At 40.0% G+C, this 19,669-nt stretch overlaps 1 protein-coding gene across 1 annotated transcript in view; it reads right to left on the minus strand.

The window, feature by feature from the left end:
* HUWE1 (HECT, UBA and WWE domain containing E3 ubiquitin protein ligase 1) overlaps positions 1 to 19,669 on the minus strand; it is a gene marked incomplete in the record, with an annotated part of 207,021 nt that overhangs the window by 145,647 nt on the left and 41,705 nt on the right. The window contains 10 exon segments of the mRNA XM_070099348.1: positions 3,470 to 3,627; positions 4,145 to 4,294; positions 5,547 to 5,762; positions 7,688 to 8,022; positions 14,611 to 14,788; positions 14,930 to 15,170; positions 16,839 to 17,233; positions 18,105 to 18,272; positions 18,420 to 18,746; positions 19,216 to 19,347. Coding sequence (XP_069955449.1) covers positions 3,470 to 3,627; positions 4,145 to 4,294; positions 5,547 to 5,762; positions 7,688 to 8,022; positions 14,611 to 14,788; positions 14,930 to 15,170; positions 16,839 to 17,233; positions 18,105 to 18,272; positions 18,420 to 18,746; positions 19,216 to 19,347 — 2,300 coding nt within the window.

Here is a 19,669-nt window from a genome sequence, read left to right on the forward strand (position 1 = left end):
GCAGTGATTGTGGTAGAGGGTGGTAGTGATGGTGGTAGAGGGTGGCAGTGATTGTGGTAGAGGGTGGTAGTGATGGTGGTAGAGGGTGGTAGTGATGGTGGTAGAGGGTGGCAGTGATGGTGGTAGAGGGTGGCAGTGATGGTGGTAGAGGGTGGCAGTGATGGTGGTAGAGGGTGGCAGTGATGGTGGTAGAGGGTGGCACTGGTTGTGATGGTAGTAGTGATGGTGGTAGTGATAGTGGTAAAGGGTGGCACTGGTTGTGATGGTGGTAGAGGGTGGTAGTGATGGTGGTAGGGGTGGTACTGGTTGTGATGGTGGTAGAGGGTGGTACTGGTTGTGATGGTGGTACTGGTTGTGATGGTGGTAGAGGGTGGTACTGGTTGTGATGGTGGTAGAGGGTGGTACTGGTTGTGATGGTGGTAGGTGGTGATACTGGTTGTGATGGTGGTAGGTGGTGATACCAGTTGTGATGGTGGTAGGTGGTGATACCAGTTGTGATGGTGGTAGGTGGTGATACCAGTTGTGATGGTGGTAGGTGGTGATACCAGTTGTGATGGTGGTAGAAGGTGGTAAAGGGTGGTACTGGTTGTGAGGGTGGTAGAGGGTGGTGGTGGTGGTGGTGGTGGTGGTGGTAGTGATGGTGGTAAAGGGTGGCACTGGTTGTGGTGGTGGTAGAGGGTGGTAATGATGGTGGTAGAGGGTGGTACTGGTTGTGATGGTGGTAGAGGGTGGTACTGGTTGTGATGGTGGTAGGTGGTGATACTGGTTGTGATGGTGGTAGGTGGTGATACCAGTTGTGATGGTGGTAGGTGGTGATACCAGTTGTGATGGTGGTAGGTGGTGATACCAGTTGTGATGGTGGTAGGTGGTGATACCAGTTGTGATGGTGGTAGAAGGTGGTAAAGTGTGGTACTGGTTGTGAGGGTGGTAGAGGGTGGTACTGGTTGTGATGGTGGTAGGTGGTGATACCGGTTGTGATGGTGGTAGAAGGTGGTAAAGGGTGGTACTGGTTGTGAGGGTGGTAGAGGGTGGTGGTGGTGGTGGTGGTGGTGGTGGTAGTGATGGTGGTAAAGGGTGGCACTGGTTGTGGTGGTGGTAGAGGGTGGTAGTGATGATGGTAGAGGGTGGTAGTGATGGTGGTAGAGGGTGGTATTGGTTGTGATGGTGGTAGGTGGTGGTACCGGTTGTGATGGTGGTAGAAGGTGGTACCAGTTGTGATGGTGGTAGAAGGTGGTACTGGTTGTGATGGTGGTAAAGGGTGGTACTGGTTGTGATGGTGGTAAAGGGTGGTACTGGTTGTGAGGGTGGTAGAGGGTGGTACTGGTTGTCATGGTGGTAGAGGATGGTAGTGATAGTGGTAGAGGGTGGTCCAGTGATTCTCAAGCTAGTTCTAGTGGCATTAAAAAACCAAGAAGCGAGGTAACCCCACCAAAGGACTTGGTACCTGAAGTCTTTATGGAAGGGGATTTCCCTGCTGCTGGCACATCACTCATCAACAACTCCACAATAAAGGTAAGTGGCATTTAATTATTGTTTATTTTGCATGTCCCATTCGTTTCCATATAAGGAAATGTATATTTCATGTAATTTTTTTTTTTCAGACTTTCGGGTGTCAGGAACAGAGTAATTCTATTACCATTATTTCTTATGGGGAAAATTAACTCTACCAACGGCAAGCCCTCTGGAATAGATTAATGCAGTTGGTTGAGGGTCCACTGTACGTATAAAGATGCACAACATATCCCTCGAAACTGCCAATATCCCAAACCCCTCCTTTGAAGTGCAGGCATTGTACTTCCCATTTCCGGACTCAAGTCCGGCCATATAAAAACCGGTTTCCCTGAATCCCTGCATTAAACATTACCCTGCTCGCACTCCAACAGTTCGTCAGGTCCCAAATACCATTCGTCTCAATTCCTTCCTATCTAACACACTCGCGCATGCTTACTGAAAGTCCAAGCCCCTTGCCCACAAAAACTTCCTTTACCCCCTCCCTCCAACCTTTTCAAGGACAACCCCTACCCTGCCTTCTTTCCCCTACAAATTTATATGCTCTCCATGTCATTCTACTTTGATCCATTCTCTCTAAATGGCCAAACCACCTCAACAACCCCTCTTCAGCCCTCTGACTAATATTTTTATTAACTTCACACTTTCTCCTAATTTCCACACTCCGAATTTTCTGCATAATATTTACACAACACATTGCCCTTAGACAGGACATCTCCACTGCTTCCAACCGCCTCCTCACTGCAGCATTTACAACCCAAGCTTCACACCCATATAAGTGTTGGTACCACTATACTTTCATACATTCCCTTCTTTGCCTCCATAGATAATGTTTTTTGTCTCCACATATACCTCAATGAACCACTCACCTTTTTTCCCTCATCAATTCTATGATTAACCTCATCCTTCATAAATCTATCCACCGACACATCAACTCCCAAATATCTGAAAACATTCACTTCTTCCATATTCCTCCTCCCCAATTTGACACCCAATTTTTCTTTATCTAAATTATTTGATGCCCTCATCACCTTACTCTTTTCTATGTTCACTTTCAACTTTCTACCTTTACACACACTCCCAAACTCGTCCACTAACCTTAGCAATTTTTCTTTAGAATCTCCCATAAGCACAGTATCATCAGCAAAAAGTAACTGTGCCAATTCCCATTTTGTATTTGATTCCCCATAATTTAATCCCCTATAATTTTTACAATCTCTTTTGTCCCCCTTCCCTTTATATAAAGGAACTATACACACGCTGCCAATCCCTAGGTACTTTCCCCTCTTTCATACTTCAAAAACATAAAATACATTTATTAAACAAAAATACCAGCCTCTCCAATACTATATCCCCATCCCTGCTTTGATATACCTTCGAAGAGTTTTGAGAGAATATCTACTCTCTGAGCCCGGCCATGGGCCAGGCTCATCTGGTGCTTGCCTGGTCAACCAGGCTGTTGCTGCTCAAGGTCTGCTGCCCCACATATCCATCACAGCCTGGTTGATCTGGCACCTGGTGAAGATGCTTATCCAGTTTCTTCTTGAAGGCTTCTTCACTTGTTCCAGCAGTGTTTCTGATGTCTTCTGGTAAGATGTTGAAAAGTCTGGGACCCCGGATGTTGATACAGTGTTCCCTTATTGTCCCCACTGCACCCCTGCTCCTCACTGGGTTTATTTTACACTTCCTCCCATCTCTCTCACTCCAGTATGTTATGGTGGTGTGGTCTTAACATTTCTGTCTCGATCTCATCAGTTCCAGCTGTTTACCCACTTTCATTCAATGCAATGCCTCATACACCTCCCCCACACTCACATCCTGCTCTCCTTCACTCTTGCCCCTCTGGCAAGACAGTGATAGACTGAATGATGGTGAAAGCATTCCTCTTTTGGGTCACCCTACCTAGGTGGGAGACTGCTGTTAAAAAAAACAAAAAAAAAAAAAAAAAAAGGTAGCATACCCATGTTGCTGTTGTTTGAAGCACATGTTGGGAGGCTGATTTAACTGTGCAGGGCATGCCTCCATCATGGTGCAGATCAAACCCACAAGTGCCTGGATGCGTCCGTGTTTATCCACATTCTCGGGGTATACTGTTGCACGTCCCAAAGCCGCTTTTACCTGGAAAATTTAAGTCTTTTAACTTCTTAACAAGTGAAACATTTAATGTCATTTACATTCACATTTCATAGGATAAAAGTGAGTGAAGTTAGGTTGGCTCACCCACTGGCCTGCAAGATAATTTCTATAGCTCCAAAGCAGAAATTTTTTATAACTGCAGTACTTTTTTTTTTTATCAATAAACTAGCCGTATCCCATCGAGGGCGACCCAAAAAGAAAAAAAAGTTTCTAAATTTGGTAATTTAAACAAAGTATTACTAGCCCCCTTGCTCCTGGTATTTTAGTTGCCTCTTATGACATGCATGTCTAACAGAGAAAGAATTGTGAACATCAACCACTAACAGGTTACCTTGATCTATTAATAAGCCAGGTAAAGGCCATCACCATAACACGACTCCATTCTCACTTTATTAAAGAAATGTGTACAAAATTCTATATAACCCATTAAAACACCTTTATTACTATATGCTATATGAAATTATGTGGATTAGAACATGTAAAGTACTTAAAATCTTACCTCTGCTACAAGGATTGTTTGAGCATCTGGGGCATGATTGCACGAGGCCAGGGCAGCTATGAGCACTCGTACATGGCCAGCCGTATCTTTATCTGAAGTTGAACTACTACAAACTAGGTGGTCCAACATGTAAGCTAGAGCTGAGCAGTCCTAGGAAAACACTTTGAAGTTAGAAAACTGCTTGGTTATCAAAAAATACAAAGTATATACTGCATAATATAAACACCAATGTTAAACAAGAAATGATCAGTTTTCATTTAATCCAGAGCAATGCTATTTCCAGTTTATTACAAGGAACAGATAACAATACAACTCAAAATGTTAATTTAACAATGCTTAATGTACATACATCATATACATCAAGTGGCGCTTTTATTGCCATGTACCATATTAAAATTTTTCCCTTGTGATATTATGCTACCCTACCTGGGGTAATCTGAACAGTATCAGTCAAGAATAACCTAATCCATTAAAAAGGGATTAAACACACCAAACACACTTCTCATTGTTTAGACCAGTGGTTTTTCAACCTTATGACACCTGTGAACCGGTAAAAAGAAATTTCGCAGACCACTAAGGAAGTGACTAATACGCATTTTTGACAAGACGGACCAAACACTAAATGAAGTGTGTATCTATACTCTTCATTGCAGGCTGCACTGTCCCGATCATGACTGAGGCACCAGCAATAACTTTCGCTGACACACAGAAAATTTCTGCGGACCTCGAACCAGTGGTTGAAAACTACTGGTCTAGACACTGTCTGGGGCAGCATCTGTTGAATGGACTCTGAATTTGAAAGGCATTTATCCAAGAAATCTAAGTTCTCAAACCAAAGTGCAAAGAGATAAATATTTATCTATCTATATGAAAACAGGTAAACATCCTGTTGAAACCTACAGTTCAACCTACAATACAAAGGCACAAAACTCAGGAACAACTAACCTCTCACCTGATTGGGTTAGAATAATCACAAAAGTGATTAACCCAAATAGGTCAGAGGTTAGATGTTCCCATCATGCAATGCTCAGATCAAGATTTTTTTATTTATTGAACAAGCCCATTCTGATACATCTAGGCCAAAATTTGCCACTCAAGGCAACTTGATATAAGAGCAGAAAAACTTAAGGATCAAACAAGTGTTACTATCAACTGAAAAGAAAAATAATAGGCTGGATAACAAGAATCTTCAAAACAGGAGAGGCCAAGCCAATGATGACACTAGGACACTTGTACCGCCTATAAGACAGTAATGTTGTACACTAAAGCCCTCTCAATTATTACAAACATGCAATTACATAGAGCCTAATAAAATTTATTAAGAATGCCATTAGCAAAACTAAGAATTATGCTACAGTACTGTGAAGAGCATTACCAATGCAATACATAGCCCATAGAGTACCTCTGTTATTTTTTCATTAGCTCCTGCCGAGTAATGGTGTTCAGTAACTAGCTTGGCACAACCTGCATAGGACCTCACAAATTCTGCTAGAAGCTTGCAAATAAGGGACTTCGATAGAAGGGGTTTCTTCTTCTTAGCAGCATCATCTGCTTTGTCACTGGAGGCTACTTTGCTGTCAGCACCAGGCAACTTGCTTGCTTCACTCTCCATAGGACTCTACAATGAAAGTAAATACATGTTGATTTCTTTAATTACAGTGCAGTACTTCAAAACTGCAAATCAGAGCAGAACAAAAACAAGCATTTTTATTATTACAGTGCAGTATTATATTCATGCATACTCATGAAAAGTAGAAAATGTGAAGGTCTTGCCAGGTTACACAGCATAGATTAGGGTAATGGTAGAGGGTAGGAGGCCGAAGTGCCCAGGGGTAGACGAGGGCAAAAGAAACGAGTACATAGCAAACCCAGCGCTTTAAGAAATCAAAGAATTCATGTTGAAAATGAGTGTTGGTACATATTTTATATGAAAATGTGATTTTTATAGCACACTAACCCTTTGAGGGTCCATGCCGTAGATCTACGGCTTTACGTTGAGGGTCCAAACCATAGATCTACGTCATGAGCTCAGCTCGCTCTGATAAGCTGTGAGCGGTAAATTTTGGCCTAGATATGAGAGAATACACCTATGTGGTATGTGTGCACCACATAAAACAAATCCTGCAGCGCACAGTGCATAATGAGAGAAAAAACCGAGACTAATTTTTTATTAAAACAGCGACTTTGCAGTGTTTTTTCGTATGTTTTTTTTATAGTTGTATTTGCGATTTCTTGGTCCCATTTAATAGAATGGAAGATATATTACAGAAATAGAGATGATTTTCATTGGTTTTACAACTGGAAATGGCTTGAAATTGAGCTCAAAGTAGCAGAAATGTTAAATTTTTGCCGATGTTCAAGAGTAAACAAATGACCTCGCACGTATAATACACGCCTGCTGGTGAGTCTAATATACGTTCACAAATGTGGTGATATTATTTATACAATTATTACAATATTGCATAACAGTATATCTTCTACTTTTTGGTTTGAATAAAAATTCATTATGTGAATTAAAAATCAAAATGGCATTCATTAGTAAAGCCCAAAAACATAACTAATGAACAGAGGAAATGTTAGTTTAGTGCCAGGAATGCCTGCATTGTTTATTCTGGACCCTATTTTGAACTTACATTAAATTGGCCAAATTACCAATTTCCGATCACTATTTTGTAGTCGAAACACTTGGCGAATTCTTGTGCTCACTCAATAGAATAGAAGCAATACTAGTGAAATAGCTAAGAATTTGGTTGACTGGAATAATGTAATTGGCCTAAAATGGGAGTCAAAGTCTGCAAAATCGCCGATGCGTAAATATCGACGGCACATCAAAATTCACAAGAGCATAATTTCGTCAATTTTCCATCAAATTTTGTACTTTTTGTTTCATTACCTTCAGAAAAAGATTCTCTACCATTTCATAAGAAAAAATTACAAAATTATTTTTTGAAAATTCTTGGATACTGGTGCACACTTTGAAATTTGGCCTCTGGATCCTGAAAGGGTTAATCCCTACAAAATTGCAGGCTTCTTTATTTGTAGATATTGTTAATGAAAAATTTTTTTTTTAAAGAAAGCAATTAAATTTTCTAAGAATTTTCATTAAACAAAACAATGTTCCATCATCAAGTGGTAATAAGGAAGTACAGTGGACCCCCGCATAACGATCAGCTCCCAACTCGACCAATTATGTAAGTGTATTTTTGTAAGTGCTTTTGTAGGTGTATTTTTGGGAGTCTGAAACGGACTAATCTAATTCACAATATCTCTTATGGGAACAAATTCGGTCTATAACGGCACCCAAACAGACTTCTGGATTGAAATAATATCGTTATCCGGGGGTCCACTGTATCTTGGCAAGAACAATTACGAAAATTCTTACTATATTTACACGAAAAACAAATTTGAAAGATCAAGATATCCAAGATCCATACATAAAAATATTAATATGTACAAGATGCCAGCTTCCTTAAACTTATTTGGTTGTGACAAACCTGGACTGGTGACTTCTACAATTTACTATATGTACAACACAAAGCTAACCTGTTCATCAGTTTCCTGAACAACCATATCATTAGCTGAAGATGAACGAGAGAGATGAAGCTGTCTCCGAGCGCTAGTGCTTGACGACGCCCTTTCTTCTGTTGGGGTAGTGTTAGTCACAAGGCTACCAGCCACGGCAGTGCTTGGAGTCCCAGCTGAGGCAGATGCAGGATCACTGTCATCTTTCAGAGTTGTGAGAGCTTCAAGAAGATCATGAATCAATTGCTGAGGCTCTAAGCTAAGGGTCATACCTGCAGAACTGCCACTAGTGCTACCTCCAGCATTACTAATAGTGCTCTTCCCGCCAACACTCTTCATCAAAATACTATCTTCATCTGCAGAAAATAAAAAGCATTAATTTTAGTTAAACTAAATATTAAAAACACACACATTTCTCCACAATTTTTTTAGCAATTTTAATACACCAGCAATTTTATGGAATTGGGAAAAAATTACCTTTCAAAAGAAAGGTTTCTGCATTTTAAGTTTCCACATTTTATGCAAGGTGTTAAAAGCTCTAAATGCTTTTTCATAAGAATGAGGCTCAGGTTACGACACGAAGTAAATGGAAACATTTTCCAATAAAATTTGGATTAGGCAGGGGATGTATGATTTCCCTGTTATTATATGACATCTCTATAAATGGTGTTGTAAAAAGTATTTGGGAGAAGGGCAGTTTTAAATGTTAAAGTATCTTTATCCAGGTATTAAGTAGATTACAGACGAGCACAACAGTTTGATATCTTTATTGACGAGATGCTTTGCCTGCTGAGCTGGCGTCAGTTGAAATACAGATGAGACCGAAGTCATGGAGATGAAGATATGACTACCTCAAGCTTGCTACTAATGTGGTCCCTTAAACTATTCTAGAAGTATCATACCTCAAAGTTATTTCAACTCAAATCACAAAATACACGGTTTTATGGCAATTCATTCCCAGATGCCAGAACACACCCAACCTTCCCTTAGGGTATATTTTATTGTTTAAACAATGCGGTTTTCAAGGTTGTAAACATGCTTCAGCTTGAAATCTTCAGATGCACTGGCACTTAGGCATAAATTTATCTTTCATAGGCTTATGTCCAGGTAGTGGCAGGATAGGGCCAGAGCAAGCAGGGCAGGGGAAAATTGGGGAGGGAGGCAGAGATTGGTAAAGAATTGTGGACTTTAGTATTTACACTGTTGTAGCCACAGTCTGACACTGCCTGTGCCAGTACATGCAGTGTCTTCCTCCCTCTGTCTTCCTCTCTTCACACCTCCTCCCTCCCTGCTTTCACACCTTCTCCCTCCCAATCAGCACATTTCCCATCAATCTAAGACGTTCATCACCCTGTCATCATTTGGGCCGAGGCCCACCCATGTGTGCTAACCATAGTATGCATTTTTTTTTTTTTCAACAAGTCAGCCGTCTCCCACCGAGACAGGGTGACCCAAGAAGAAAATACTTTCATCATCATTCAACACTTTCACCTCATTCATACATAATCACTGTCTTTACAGAGGCACTCAAATACAATAGTTTAGAAGTCCCTCCAAACTGTCAATATCCCAGACCCCTCCTTTAAAGTGCAGGTATTGTACTTCCCATTTCCAGGACTCAAGTCCGGCTAAATCTACAATAACAGGTTTCCCCGAATCCCTTCAGTAAATATTACTATGGCCACACTCCAACATCTCGTCAAGTTCCAAAAACCATTCGTCTCCATATACTCCTATCTAACACTAACACACACACCAAAACACACACGCACGCACGCGCATGCACACACATGCACGCGCATGCACGCACACACGCACGCACACACACACGCTGGAAGTCCAAGTCCCTCGCCCACAAAACCTCCTTTACTCACTCCCTCCCTCCAACCTTTTTGAGGACAACCCCTACCCCTCCTTCCTTCCCCTACAGACTTATTTTTTATATTTTTATTATCACACTGGCTGATTCCCACCAAGGCAGGGTGGCCCAAAAAAGAAAAACTTTCACCATCATTCACTCCATCACTGTCTTGCCAGAAGGGTGCTTTACACTACAGTTTTTAAACTGCAACATTAACACCCCTCCTTCTGAGTGCAGACACTGTACTTCCCATCTCCAGGACTAAAGTCCGGCCTGCCGGTTTCCCTGAACCCCTTCATAAATGTTACTTTGCTCACACTCCAACAGCACGTCAAGTATTAAAAACCATTCGTCTCCATTCACTCCTATCAAACACGCTCACGCATGCCTGCTGGAAGTCCAAACCCCTCACACACAAAACCTCCTTTACCTCCTCCCTCCAACCTTTAATAGGCCGACCCCTACCCCGCCTTCCTTCCACTACAGACTGATACACTCTTGAAGTCACTCTTGTTTCGCTCCATTCTCTCTACATGTCCGAACCACCTCAACAACCCTTCCTCAGCCCTCTGGACAACAGTTTTGGTAATCCTGCACCTCCTCCTAACTTCCAAACTACGAATTCTCTGCATTATATTCACACCACACATTGCCCTCAGACATGACATCTCCACTGCCTCCAGCCTTCTCCTCGCTTCAACATTCATCACCCATGCTTCACACCCATATAAGAGCGTTGGTAAAACTATACTCTCATACATTCCCCTCTTTGCCTCCAAGGACAAAGTTCTTTGTCTCCACAGACTCCTAAGTGCACCACTCACCCTTTTCCCCTCATTAATTCTATGATTCACCTCATGTTTCATAGACCCATCCGCTGACACGTCCACTCCCAAATATCTGAATACATTCACCTCCTCCATACTCTCTCCCTCCAATCTGATATCCAATCTTTCATCACCTAATCTTTTTGTTATCCTCATAACCTTACTCTTTCCTGTATTCACTTTTAATTTTCTTCTTTTGCACACCCTACCAAATTCATCCACCAATCTCTGCAACTTCTCTTCAGAATCTCCCAAGAGCACAGTGTCATCAGCAAAGAGCAACTGTGACAACTCCCACTTTATGTGTGATTCTTTATCTTTTAACTCCACGCCTTTTGCCAAGACCCTCGCATTTACTTCTCTTACAACCTGGAGAGATTACCTGGAGAGAGTTCCGGGGGTCAACGCCCCCGCGGCCCGGTCTGTGACCAGGCCTCCTTAGGTCAGTGTCCCAGGATGCGACCCACACCAGTCGACTAACACCCAGGTACCCATTTTACTGATGGGGAACATAGACAACAGGTGGAAAGAAACACGTCCAATGTTTCTACTCCGGCTGGGAATCGAACCCAGGCCCTCACCGTGTGAAGCGAGAGCGTTAACCACCAGGCCACCAGAGCCCATCTATAAATATATTAAACAACCATGGTGACATCACACATCCTTGTCTAAGGCCTACTTTTACTGGGAAATAATTTCCCTCTTTCCTACATACTCTAACTTGAGCCTCACTATCCTCGTAAAAACTCTTCACTGCTTTCAGTAACCTACCTCCTACACCATACACATGCAACATCTGCCACACTGCCCCCCTATCCACCCTGTCATACGCCTTTTCCAAATCCATAAATGCCACAAAGACCTTTCTAGCCTTATCTAAATACTGTTCACTTATATGTTTCACTGTAAACACCTGGTCCACACATCCCCTACCTTTCCTAAAGCCTCCTTGTTCATCTGCTATCCTATTCTCCGACTTACTCTTAATTCTTTCAATAATAACTCTACCATACACTTTACCAGGTATACTCAACAGACTTATCCCCCTATAATTTTTGCACTCTCTTTTGTCCCCTTTGCCTTTATACAAAGGAACTATGCATGCTCTCTGCCAATCCCTAGGTACCTTACCCTCTTCCATACATTTATTAAATAATTGCACCAACCACTCCAAAACTATATCCCCACCTGCTTTTACCATTTCTATCTTTATCCCATCAATCCCGGCTGCCTTACCCCCTTTCATTTTACCTACTGCCTCACGAACTTCCCCCACGCTCACAACTGGCTCTTCCTCACACCTACAAGATGTTATTCCTCCTTGCCCTATACACGAAATCACAGCTTCCCTATCTTCATCAACGTTTAACAATTCCTCGAAATATTCCCTCCATCTTCCCAATACCTCTAACTCTCCATTTAATAACTCTCCTCTCCTATTTTTAACTGACAAATCCATTTTTTCTCTAGGCTTCCTTAACTTGTTAATCTCACTCCAAAACTTTTTCTTATTTTCAACAAAATTTGTTGATAACATCTCACCCACTCTCTCATTTGCTCTCTCTTCACATTGCTTCACCACTCTCTTAACCTCTCTCTTTTTCTCCATATACTCTTCCCTCCTTGCATCACTTCTACTTTGTAAAAACTTCTCATATGCTAACTTTTTCTCCCTTACTACTCTCTTTACATCATCATTCCACCAATCGCTTCTCTTCCCTCCCGCACCCACCTTCCTATAACCACAAACTTCTGCTGAACACTCCAACACTACATTTTTAAACCTACCCCATACCTCTTCGATCCCATTGCCTATGCTCTCATTAGCCCATCTATCCTCCAATAGCTGTTTATATCTTACCCTAACTGCCTCCTCTTTTAGTTTATAAACCATCACCTCTCTCTTCCCTGATGCTTCTATTCTCCTTGTATCCCATCTACCTTTTACTCTTCAGTGTAGCTACAACTAGAAAGTGATCTGATATATCTGTGGCCCCTCTATAAACATGTACATCCTGAAGTCTACTCAACAGTCTTTTATCTACCAATACATAATCCAACAAACTGTCATTTCGCCCTACATCATATCTTGTATACTTATTTATCCTCTTTTTCTTAAAGTATGTATTACCTATAACTAAACCCCTTTCTATACAAAGTTCAATCAAAGGGCTCCCATTATCATTTACACCTGGCACCCCAAACTTACCTACCACACCCACTCTAAAAGTTTCTCCTACTTTAGCATTCAGATCCCCTAACACAATTACTCTCTCACTTGGTTCAAAGGCTCCTATACATTCACTTAACATCTCCCAAAATCTCTCTCTCTCCTCTACATTCCTCTCTTCTCCAGGTGCATACACACTTATTATGACCCACTTTTCACATCCAACCTTTACTTTAATCCACATAATTCTTGAATTTACACATTCATATTCTCTTTTCTCCTTCCATTACTGATCCTTCAACATTACTGCTACCCCTTCCTTGGCTCTAACTCTCTCAGATACTCCAGATTTAATCCCATTTATTTCCCCCCACCGAAACTCCCCTACCCCCTTCAGCTTTGTTTCGCTTAGGGCCAGGACATCCAATTTCTTTTCATTCATAACATGAGCAATCATCTGTTTCTTGTCATCCGCACTACATCCACGCACATTCAAGCATCCCAGTTTTATAAAGTTTTTCTTCTTCTCTTTTTTAGTAAATGTCTACAGGAGAAGGGGTTACTAGCCCATTGCTCCCGGCATTTTAGTCGCCTCATACGACACGCATGGCTTACAGAGGAAAGATTCTTTTCCACTTCCCCATGGACAATAGAAGAAATAAAGAACAAGATATGTTGTGTATCTTTATATGTGTATGCTTCTAGACTGTTGTATTCTGAGCACCTCTGCAAAAACAGTGATAATGTGCGAGTGTGGTGAAAGTGTTGAATGATGATGAAAGTATTTTCTTTTTGGGGATTTTCTTTCTTTTTTTGGGTCACCCTGCCTCGGTGGGAGACGGCCGACTTGAAAAAAAAAAAAAAAGCTATTTAGAAAAAGGGGAAAACCTAGATGTATGTATATATATATGCATGTGCATGTCTGTGAAATGTGACCAAAGTGTAAGTAGGAGTAGCAAGATATCCCTGTTATCTAGCGTGTTTATGAAACAGAAAAAGAAACAAGCAATCTACCATCATGCAAAACAGTTACAGGTTTCTGTTTCACAGTCATCTGGCAGGACGGTAGTACTTCCCTGGGTGGTTGCTGTCTACCAACCTACTACCTATAGACTTATACGCTCTCCATGTCATTCTACTTTGATCCATTCTCTAAATGACCAAACCACCTCAGCAACCATTCATGGAGGTACTACCGTCCCACCAAGTGAGTGTAAAAGGAAGCCTTTATTTGTTTTACATGATGGTAGGACTGCTGGTGTCTTTTTCTATCTCAAACATGCAAGATTTCAGGTATGTCTTGATACTTCTACGTACACTTAGGTCACACTACACTTACATGTACAAGTTTATGTATACACACTCATCTGAGTTTTCTGTGATTTTATCATATTAGTTCTTGTTCTTAGTGCATTTCATTTCATATCCATGGGGAAGTGAAACAAGATTCTTTCCTCTGTAAGCCATGTGTGTTGTAAAAGTCAACTAAAATGCCAGGAACAATGGGCTAGTAACCTCTTTTCCCGTATAGTGATAGTATATAGAATAGTATGCATTTTGTTTTTTTTAACAAGTCGGCCGTCTCCCACCGAGGCAGGGTGACCAAAAAAAGAAAGAAAATTCCCAAAAAGAAAATACTTTTATCATTCAACACTTTCACCTCACTCACACATAATCACTGTTTTCACAGAGGTGCTCAGAACACATATCTTATCAAATTGTTACTCCAGGGACCACTGCAATACAGGCTGAGGGACTGATCACTGTATCTACATCTCCCAAGACTTTATTTTGACTGAAGATCCCTGGTGAGCAAGTGCAATGTCTCTTCAAAGATGCCAAATTGTTCCAAGTGTCTTAGACAATGCATCTGATGTAAAGGTGTTGTCACAGCTGTGTTTTGCTGAAGAGACTAATTTTGGGGTATTCTTATTGCAGAGGTTGAATGAGGAGTTTGTGTGAAAAGAATAACATTGGAAGTGAACACACAAAGCAAAGATTTACCAATAACACCATAATGAAAAGCAAACCAACTATGACGAAGTAATTAATAAAAAAGCCATAAAAACTCCAGTGTATAACTTACTGTTTGCTGACATGAGGTTCCTTTTAAGAGTCATGTTAAGATCAATTCGAAGGCATTGTTGTGTAATCTCCGTGAATAAATGGGGATCTCGGCAAGCAGCTGGGGCCAGCAACCTTAACAAATAATGTAATTCCTTTGCCCCTGACATGGTGTTGTTACTGGCTGATGACCGTACCACCTAAATTTTAACAGTACAGTATTACACAAAATGTACATTATATTCACATTAGTGTCATGGAAAAGCACTAAACTAGTTGTTGACTCAAGAAAAGCATATTAGATCATCAGTACTGAACAGTCCATTAAAACACATACTAACCTTCTCCATGGTATATCGTAATGTTGTGGGCTCCTCTAGAACATGTCTCATTAGCAAAGCTGCCAAATTTTGGAAGCCCCAGAAACCTGAAGATTCTGTGAGTGAGAGTAAGGTACGTACACCACCCAGACTGGCAAAGAGACAAGCGTGCTCCCATACCCTAGTCATTCTCAGACAGAGGCGCATCAAGGCATGAAGTGTATCTGGTTCAACTCCCAGTTTCATGAAACCTACACATGCTCTGTAAATACAAAACCCACTTAAATTCTAGAATTACAGAATAGTTAAGAGGTAAGACAACAATGTTTGATTAATTACATTAAAGTTTCATTTTATATTGGCAATAGGATGGCAACAGCAACTGTCCATTACCTATTTGGTAAATACAAAACCTCCTTATATTGTTGCTGTTCAACCTATTAAATACAGAATAAGGATTGCCAATTTTTAATTTGTTATACCATGTACATTAAAATATTAGTCTTAATACATCCCCTCTCAATCCACCCTATTACAGTAAACCCTCAAATTTGAGTGGATGGATGGTAATGGTTATTGTCTTGGACAGAGATAAGATTATTTTGCTGTTATTGTTTTAAAGAAAAATTATGTAACCAAGAGACTTTGATCATTATTTCTGAATTAAGTAACCTATTGGATTTTATTCCATTTTTCCTAAATCTCTGTCATTAAATGCCTTTTCCATATATTGCACATACACACAGCCAACAATTCCCTTCCTTTATAGAAGTACTGCTCACTTGTGCATTCAAACACCCTATTACCTTCCTAAAACTACCGGGTTCTACTGCAATTTTAATATCCATCATTCAAATCATTACCAATAAAAATCCTGCCATGCTCCAATAGGTATACTTGAACTTGTTACCCTACAATTTTTAGATTCTTCTGCCCTTTCCCATGGTACATAAACATGCATCCCTGTATCTTTGTTAACCTTCATTTCATACACATCAAATAAATGCACAAACTATTCAAGCACTATCACAAACTTCTTTCAACATTTCCATGTTAATTCTTTCCATCCTTATTACTTTTTCTTGATGTTTCACTGATTTGCTTCATATTCACTCCTGACCACTCATTTAATAAAGCTCAGGCCTTTTATAAAACGTGAAATTTCTGCTTCAACTTCATCATCTACATTTAGCAATTGCCCTCAAAAAAATTTTTTAACTACCTTCTTATCCAGTATATCACTGCTTCAAAAAAAAAATTTTTGTTCCATTGGTTTCCTCACTTTATTACTCCAATTTTTTTTGCACTGTCCATATTATCTACATTACATGAATGGGGAAGCATTAAAGCCATGAGGGCTATCCATAGCCCCACAAATGAAAGATAATATAATTTGATCCAGAAAGGTAACATAGCTTTAATACCTCATATCAAAGTGAACTTTAACAGAAACAGAAGAATTTACTACTAAACCTATTTTTTCTCGGGGGTCCAAATTTGAATTTTCCCAGTTTTTTTTTTTTTTTTCCTCAACAAGTCGGCCGTCTCCCACCGAGGCAGGGTGACCCAAAAAAGAAAGAAAATACCCAAAAAGAAAATACTTTCATCATCATTCAACACTTTCACCACTCTCACACATTATCACTGCTTTTGCAGAGGTGCTCAGAACATAACAGTTTAGAAGCATATACGTATAAAGATACACAACATGTCCCTCCAAACTGCCAATATCCCAAACCCCTCCTTTAAAGTGCAGGCATTGTACTTCCATTTTATTATTATTATTATTATTATTATTATTATTATTATTATTATTATTATTATTATTATTATTATTATTACTATTACTATTATTATATAGAATCTGGACCCCAGTAATATGCTCCCTTGAGGTACCCCCTTTCAAGGATATACAGACTTAAATATTTACCTTATCATAGCCTCATGATGGCCAGGTGTTAGACCCTCGATAGACACCACTTGAGTGTTATCAAGTTCAGAAGCCACAGTAGTGGCATCCTCACCATCTTCACACTCCATTTTCTCATCTCCTGCAGCAACAGTTACAGCATCAGCTTGTACATCAGTTACTGGCACTAAGGCATTTTCTAAACTAACTGCTGCTTCTCCTGGCCTTGTAGCCTCAGTGGTACTTTCCTCTGTAGTTGCACTCTCTTGCTTGCCTCCTCTTAAACTTTCCTCTTCAGTAGTTGGGGTTGGTTCATCTTGAGGCATAGTATGTGGCAATTTCTTCTTCTGTTCAGCAATTGCCTTATCCTTTACAGTTATCATAACAGGACGCCGGTTCCCTGATTCCTCATTTACCTGGAAAAAAAAAAAAAAGCTGCAAATTTTCTGCAGTCTCCATGTTCAGCTAAAAAAAATAAAAAGTTTCAATGCAGCCATACCTAAATATATTCAGACCTTCTCTATATATTCTTCAAGTCAGTAAAATGATCTTTTACGTAGTGCTCAATCTTTCTTTCTAGTGCCTGTTTACTCATGGCTAGTTGCCATTTGCAACTTTTCCTTACAAGCTTAAATCACTACTAAAGAGAAGAACTTAGATCTCTATAAATCAAGTGTTATTTTTTTACAAGTTATTAGCTTTTATTGCCTAAAATGCTATGATAATAAAGACTACCAAAACTGTTTATTCTAATATTCCTGCTCCAGACTTCCAATTTTAAAAACAAATTTTAATACCAAATTAGATTTTTTTTTAAACATGCTGGCCGTCTCCCACTCAGGCAGGATGACCCCCCCCCCAAAAAAAAAAAAAAACTCATTCACATTATCACTCTTGCCAGAGGCATGAAGATATGACAGATTAAAGGTCACTCTAAACAGCCAATATCCCAAACCCCTCCTTTAAAGTGCAGGCACTGCATTTTCCACCGCTAGGACTCCAGTCTGGCTAACCATGTTTCCCTGAATTCCTACACAAAATATTAACCTGCTCACACTCCAACAGCTCAAGTCCCAAAGACCATTCATCCCCACTCACTCCTGTCTGTAACACTGACTCAAACACGCCTCCTGTATGTCTAAGCCCCTTGTATATAAAACCTTTACCTCCTCCCTCCACCCTTTCCTAGGACGACCTGTACCTCGCCTTCCTTCCACTAGAGAAAAAATTATATTAACCTTAATATTTACTTTTACTGCTGTACTTTAACAAATAATGGGAACTCACCTGCACCATTGAATGAAACTGGATGGTATATTTTCTGCGGCCATTGATAATGCGAATGCTTGCCTCACCTGCCCAGTAAGCATCATCAATAGTTTTATTGTTGCTAGCCGAGTAAGCACACCACTTAAGCGTACTCATGTCAAACCATTTCCATACATGATTACATATCTGTTGAAATATCCTCACAATAACAAGATATGCATTGATCCTTCAGATTAAGACATTTACACAAATTACTTTTAATGTATCAGTTACTACCATAGTAGGGCAACCCTACACAAAACCTATTGTGAAATACAGTAAAAGCAACATCACCTTACTGACAGAAGATCTTCTTTTAGTTGCAATAGCCAATTTCTCATACAAGTCAAGCAAGAGCAAACCAGGAGAGATCCATTTAGGTGTCCCAGAGCCATCCCCAGATTCTTTATCTTTTTCTTTAGCTTGTGAGTTTCCTAAAGGCACAGCCGTCGCTGGGCTGGGTGCTGGAGCAGCAGAAGCAGCAGCTGCCACAGTAGCAGTAGTGGGAGAATTTGTAACAGAAATAGAAGCCATAGCAGCATGCGTTAAGGTAAACAAATCTGTGAGTGTGTCTACCAGACCAGCTTGCTCCATTGCTATTGCACAGCCACTTTTCATTTCCTGAAATAAATTAAAATATCATTAGAAATAAAATTGTGTTGACAATTTGTGGATACATTGTGTTCACCTGTTTAAGTATTTATCTTTTTAGTTACAGGAGTAGAGCTACTGTATGCTCAAAATTTCCAGTCTTCTGTCAAAACAGGAAAATATACACAAATAATCCATACATGGGGGAGAGAGAAAGCTTATGATGTTTTGATCCAACTTGGACCAATGTCCATGCCTAAAAATAAGTGGAATTTATAAATTATCATTCACACTTAAAATACATATAACTAAAAGGTGCAGAAATTATTGAGGAAAAAAATGTGGAGGGGGGAAGGGGTCACCATAACTTATCTATCAAATATATGAGCTTTTAGATATACCACTTAAATTTATCAGTCTTCTTCCTACAGGCTTCTAGTTCTTGCTATATTTTAAATTTATGAAACCTATACAAAAATGCACAGTTTTAGCCACTAACCTCAAATAACAACGTAACAAGATGCAATCTGACTGCAAACTTGGATGCCAGGACGGATGAGCATAGGAGTTCCACAGTTTCCTGTGTTGAGAGTGTGTTGGTCAAAAGCAACTGTCCTGCTTGGCTGCTAATCTGAAAGAAAAAAAAATGCACCTTGTGGAGCTACATGCTTTGAATTGAGTAATTATATACAAACAGTCTAACAGGATTGATATATCACTGTTGAGATTACATAATTTATGCGATCTTTATTTCTTCCAATTAAAATAAAATTTTCCTATCTTATTCCAACAGGTAACTTTTTTTCTCTCAAGAGAAGAAATAATTACATAAAATCTTCAACATTTCAAATACCTTAATGCTGAAAGTTACTTAAACATCAGAACTATTTCTGCAAGAATTATAATACCCAATTCAACTAAATTTGTACAAGTGGTGTCATAGATACCACTCG

This window comes from Cherax quadricarinatus, chromosome 67, assembly GCF_038502225.1.
Source record: "Cherax quadricarinatus isolate ZL_2023a chromosome 67, ASM3850222v1, whole genome shotgun sequence".
NCBI lineage: Eukaryota > Metazoa > Arthropoda > Malacostraca > Decapoda > Parastacidae > Cherax > Cherax quadricarinatus.